Source organism: Tupaia chinensis, unplaced genomic scaffold (assembly GCF_000334495.1).
Source record: "Tupaia chinensis unplaced genomic scaffold, TupChi_1.0 Scaffold000437_1, whole genome shotgun sequence".
Classification (NCBI taxonomy): domain Eukaryota; kingdom Metazoa; phylum Chordata; class Mammalia; order Scandentia; family Tupaiidae; genus Tupaia; species Tupaia belangeri.
Window position 1 is genome coordinate 924,272 of NW_006159942.1, and position 6,287 is coordinate 930,558.

Here is a 6,287-nt window from a genome sequence, read left to right on the forward strand (position 1 = left end):
CTTAGGCAAATTTTTTTTTTTCTTTTTTTTTTTTTTTTTTTTTTTTTTTTTTTTTTTTTTTTTGGTTAATTTGTTATAGGGCATGTGCACTTGCCAGAGAGAGAGAGAGAGAGAAAGTGAGAAAGCACCCTCCCAGGGGGGACGACCACACTGCAATCGATTCTCCATTCCCCTCTCTTGATTTCAGGCATGCACACATACGTACGCTGTATGGTTTTCAAGCTGCCAGGTCCAGGACTCAAACCACAAAGTCAGCCATATGGGATCTGGCATGCCACCTGGCTGGTCTGGTTAGTTCTTTAATACACCAGTTTCCTCATTTGTAAAATAGCATTTACAATAACATACGATTTAATATGTGTATTGTGAAACTTAAACAATTTATTTGATTTTAAAAAATATATATTCTTTGCCTATGATGTACCAACCATTCTGCTCGTGAAAATTACTAGAAAATGTGATCTAGGAAAACTATAAAATTATATTTGAGAACTCTTTGGCAGAAACTGTAGTAGTGGGGTATATACCTTCCAAAAAAATTTAATTTTAATGTAGTTTCCATCTTTTAGGAGAAGAATCATGTAAAGTACAACTTTACCTTAAGAGACAGTCCTTGAATGCCTCGTTGGGAAATCCCTTTAGTCTGGAATGTCCTGTGAACTACTGCACTGACAGACCTAATGTGACTTGGTGCAAGCTCAATGGGACACACTGTTTAACTCTTCAGAGACCCGTGAGTTGGAAAGAAGAGAAGAACAGTTCAGCTCTTATTCTTCATTTTGAAGCCGTGGTTCCTAGTGACAATGGGTCATACCGCTGTTCTGCGAATGTTCAGCCTGAAAAAATTGAAAGTCACTGGGTAACCATTTATGTGCTAGGTAAGTTCTCATGTGATGTGTTTTCAATCCTGGTTTCAGGAAAAGGAGGATCCAGATTCTCAAGTGATAAGGTTAGAGACTGGATAAAGACAATGACTTCACTGCTATTCTTAAGTAGGTAAAAGTGGGGGTTAAATTAGATACTACTAAATGGAAGGGTAGGATAAAGTGTCATTGAGAGCTGGTATAGAGATTGAGCTACAGAGGATGAACCCTTTTTGCAGAAGATAAATCATTGCTGAGCAGCATCTGCTCAGCAATAAAGCAAGAGGGCTGAGGGCACTGAGGTTTGGGATTTTCAGGGAATGCCTACCTGCCTGGGGAAAATGAGGGCATCACCCTGAAGCTTCCTCCTTCAAATTCTGGCATTGAAGAGGGGTGTTGCCAGTCCTAATGTAGCTGACATGTGCTAACTGTCTTCAGCATCGACTGACATTCCAGATACAATCGATGCCTCAGAACCACCCTCCACGAAAGAAAGGGCAGACAGAACTTGGCTTCTTTATAGTCTGCCTCTCTTGGGAGGATTGCCTGTCCTCATCATTACCTGCTTCTGCCTGTTCTGCTGTCTGAGGAGTCGCCACGGTAGGTTCCATTTGCCTCTGCCCCTGTGCCCCGCATGTTTGGCTGATAGCTGTTAGTTGGTTCTTGTTGCTTTCTTTTCTAATCTTCTGTGATAAACCATGGATAATGATTTCTTGAGCAAAACTCAAAAACTTTTGTTCCCCCAAAGGCTCAATATATTAACTTGGGCTCTCTCCAGTCATGGAGAGGAATGCTCACCACAGCACAGTACGCCAACTAGGGTTGTGGCTGGGTGGACACATTGCCAGGACTTGCTCATTCCATTTGCAGTAATGCTAAGTTTTTATGAGATGAAGCTCTTCCAAATCTTAACAGGGTTTAAAAGGAAGTTGAGGGGCCAGCAGGTGACACGGTGTTTGAGGTGTTGAACTCCCACATGGCTGGCCATGGTACAAGTCCCAGACCTGGCTTGCTTCCTCACTTTCTTGCTCTCTTTCCCTCTCTCTCTCTGGTGAGTGCACATGCCCTGTAGCAAATTTTAAAAATGATAAAAATGAAATAAATAATTTTTTAAGGTTTTTGCTATTGGGTATGTGTGCTCACTGGAGGAGAGGGAGACAGAAAGAAACAGTGAGAAGCAAAGTGAGACAGCACCCCCAAGAGGGGATGGTCATGCCACAGTCTATTCTCCTCCATTCTCCTCCTGGGATTTTGGGCATGCACACACATGCACCTGTCATGATTTTCAACCTATCAGGTCTGGGTCTTGAACCGTGGGCAGACATGTGGGAGTCCAGTGCCTCAACCAGTATGCCACTTGCTGGCCCCAAATAAAATAACCCTTAAAAGAAAAATCTCATGAAAAAAATAATAAAGGAAGGCCGAAGTCCTCTCTCAGATCGACATATCTGATCTGTTTTATTTCTCTCTTCCTCTTTTTCACAACCACACCACTTCATACCAGTCATACACACCCTTGTCTAAAAGAAGAACCAGTGTCCCTAGAGGGGATTCATATGTCTGTTTTCTGTTGCTATAACAAACACATACCTAAGCTAAATCCTCACCCAACAATAATGCATTTGAAAACTGTGGGTTTGGCTCTGATGGGATAAGGTGTGATCTTTTGAAAACAATTCCTTTCTACATATGTAAGAGTTCCCTCAAAGTCATGAGTAAACACTTCACAAAATTAAGAAAATTCTGATGCAGCTGTGATCTGAACCACCTTTGTTTCCTCTCTCTTTCTTTTTCCCTCTTTTGTTTCCTTCCTTCCCCCTTTCTACATCACCCTCAATGTAGCTGTAGACTGAAAAGAACAGAGCAACTCCTATTTTGTCTGGTATAAAAGAAAGCTTTGTCTGGGCAAAAGTGCTTCTGCTGACTTGAAATGAGAGCTTCTGGAGCCCAGAACCTTCTTCGAATACTGGCGACTTCTGTAACACCAACTCTGCATCCGAACTCCAAAGCTCTTTCCATGTCTCTCTATATAGTTCATCATCTTCCTTGATGCTGCTAGAACGTGTAGGAACTTCAGGGGGAAAGGCCAGGATGAATCCTGGGATTTACTATATTCAAAGTGAACGAGGTGGTGACATATCCTGGCTCTCTAGGTGGCAGGACAGCAGGACTCCTGGCACTGAGAATGGAATGAGCTCAGGACCAAGGACGGCCGGCCTTTTCAGAGCGATGTCCTAGGTCCTGTCCTTCTCACTGTGACATGACATAAAGCTACGTGGAGTGAGACGGGATGGACTAGTGAGGGAGGCGGCCAGCGCAAATTCACACAAACTGGACTATGTGTGACTGGCTAGACAAACCAAACCCACAAACCAAAAGTAGGAGCAAGGTTGTCACAGTCAGGCCGTAGGGTGGGTGTGGGGAGGGAAAGTGGTTTCTCTCTGCCTTCTTCCCTCCTTGTGATCACTTATTTTTCCTTTTGTTTTCTAGAGAAAAAAAAGAAGCCTTCTGATACAGGGGGCAGGGAAATCAATCTGGTATGTTTGAGGTACCTTTTAAAGCAAATGTAAATTGTATTATGCTGTGTTCTTTCCTATATATTTGTTTATCCAATGAGTTTACATTACACTTACCATGTGCCAGGTACTGTTCTGAGTAATATGTGTGGTGTATTTATATATATTATTGATTTATGTTTTAAAGCATGCACCTATTTTACATTGACCATTTGTAGCAAAGTCTCTTCAGGATTAACAAGACTCATAGTAAGTGGCCCTTTGGAAGGGCATAGGAGGCAGTTTAGACTCAAAACAGAAGAGTCAGAAATGAAACCATACGGTCTTGGCTCTGTTCTTGCTTGTTATGTGACTTTGGGTGGTTCATTTACTTTTATAAAAATACCTTAAAGCCTTCCCGAAAGGCAGTAGGGAATAAGTGAAAGAATGAATTCCACACCACAGAAATGACCAGATCTCTTCATAAATCACACCGGCAGACAATGGTCCCAGGCTTGTTATTGTGCCAAAGTCCCTGATGATGTGTGTAGGTTCACGTAAGGAAGAGACACCCAGACAAAGGGAAGGGCATTGGGGAGGAAATTTTTCCTACAAGATTTGAGATATAAATTTAGGCCTTTCTTTTGGGTTCAGTGTTGTATCGAGGTTGGAACTATGGCAATATATTGCAAGAGAAGGTGGTACATTTGTAAAACAAATTTGAGAATCTCTTCAATTGAAAATAAACAAATGAGGGGGCGTGTGTGTATACTTCAATAAGGAAGACTAATAGTAAAGAATTAGTAATCCTCTTTTTATTTATTTATTTTTTTGTGTGAGAGGTTTTTATTATAGGGCATGTGCATGCTAGAGAGACAGAAAATGAGAAATCACCCCCGAGCGGATGGCCATGCTGTAATCCCTTCTCCATTCTCCTCTTGGGATCTTGGGCATGCACATACACAGGCCTGGTGTGACTGTCAAGCCTCCAGGTTAGGGATTTGAACCACAGTCAGCTATGTGGTAGTCACACACCTTAATCACTATGTTACCTGCTAGCCCCTAAATATTTCTTAAAAAGAACTTGTATGGTAAACAGGGAGGTATCCAAAGTAGAGAAAGGACTGGGAAAAACATAACAGGTACATAGAAAAAACATAGTTCTGATCTCATTTAAAAATAGTTTTTTGAAAGTATAAAAGTGCTTGTATACTAAAAAACCCACTGAACTGTGTACGTAAAAGAATGAATTTGGGGGCCAGCAGATTGCATAATGGTTATGTTACTGGACTCCCACGTAGCTGACCATGATTCAGGTCCCGAACCTGGCAGCTTAAAATTCACACCAGGCGCCTGTGCATGCATGCCCAAGATCCCAAGAGGAGATTTCTTAATGTCCTTGAGTCCATTTGGCCTTTCACTCAGAGTTTTCTAGCACATATGCAGCATCACAACCTTAAGGAGTGCTTGCAACCATTTGTTTTCTCTCACAGGTTGATGTTCCCCAGCTGTTTAACAGCGAGCAGACTACAGTGGGCATCAGGCAAAATTCCCACACAGTGCCTCCAGAAACTGGGGTGTACGATGACCCACGGCTTGGGAAGCAGGAAGGATCTGAAGTTTATTCTAACCCACGCCTGGAGGAAAACAAACAGGGGATTGTTTATGCTTCACTGAACCATTCCATCATTGGAATGAACTCAAGACCAGCAAGAAATGTGAAAGAAGCACCTACAGAATATGCATCCATATGTGTGAGAAGTTAAGCCTGGTTCTGACTCCAACCAGTGATGGACTGAATGATCAACATGCCAGGACCATTGTCTGGACCCAACAGGATATCAAATAATCTCTCTCAACTTGGGAATTTTCACTTTAAGAAAGTTCATGTCGGGACCAGGAGATGGTAAAAATGATTATATTGCTGGACTCCCACAGACTCGGTGGCTTAAAACTCACTCTGGTCATGTGTGCGTGTGTGCCCAAAATTCCTAGAGGAGAATGAAGGAGAAAGGATTGTGGTGTGGCCATCTCCCCTGGGGAATGATTTCTTGCTTTCTGTCTCTCTGGCTAATACATACGCCCTATAGCAAAAATATCTCTCTCTCTCTCTCTCTCTCTCTCAAAAAGAAAGTTGATGCGGGTGCTTGGTTTTAAGGGTCAATATGGCAAATGATTAAAATTTTCCCCTGAAACTTATATATCAACATTATATGCCATTTTATATTGCAGTCTTGAACAGCAAAATCTTTCCAAGATGGATTGTATCATAAGTAGAGAATAGTAGAACATTTTAATTTAGCTTCATTTGACCCACTACAAACTCAGTGTTTCCTTTGCAGCTATCATAGAATCTTTCAGCAGAGAGATGTTTGTGTTTCCTGAATCAGTTCACTACAGTTTTTTAAAGAGAGAATGTCTCAGTGTGACTAACCAATCACAAATACAGTAATAATCATACACTTCTAGTCAATTTTTTATAATGAAATTCTCTAAGACTGATATTTTTTAAACGTAAAGTGAAAATAATTTTAGACTTGATATACTACAAGAATGCAAAGAATGAATAGTGCAATAAAGATATAGAATACTCCAATTGGATGTGGGGTAGTTGTTTCTTATATCGGGCAAATGAATGCTTGTATATATCGTGTTATATTGTTAAGCAAATATAGGTATAAATGGAGCAATCAATGTGTATTTCTCTTATGAGCGAAGTGGTGATTTAGTATTTGGGCCACACAGGCTAACGTGACGTATGAAATAATGCTGCTGAATTAATATACTGTAGGCATCTGAATGAACTTAACGATTAGTGAGAACAGGTATCGGGCAAGTGACGATTGATGGCTTAAATTACTTCATGCTTGACTTGATTAAAATTAAAAGCACAATGAATAGAGTGGAGAAAAGTCCAGAATAGTTAGTT

At 41.1% G+C, this 6,287-nt stretch overlaps 1 protein-coding gene across 1 annotated transcript in view; it reads left to right on the plus strand.

Moving 5' to 3' along the window:
* The window catches only part of BTLA (B and T lymphocyte associated), a 23,835-nt gene extending 18,460 nt beyond the window's left edge, over positions 1–5,375 (plus strand). The window contains exons 2-5 of the mRNA XM_027774460.1: positions 570–878; positions 1,302–1,463; positions 3,354–3,400; positions 4,852–5,375. Of these exons, the coding sequence (XP_027630261.1) occupies positions 570–878; positions 1,302–1,463; positions 3,354–3,400; positions 4,852–5,124 (791 nt within the window). The 3' untranslated portion in view covers positions 5,125–5,375. The remainder of the gene's footprint in view (positions 1–569; positions 879–1,301; positions 1,464–3,353; positions 3,401–4,851) is intronic.
* Positions 5,376–6,287: the final 912 nt, after the last annotated feature.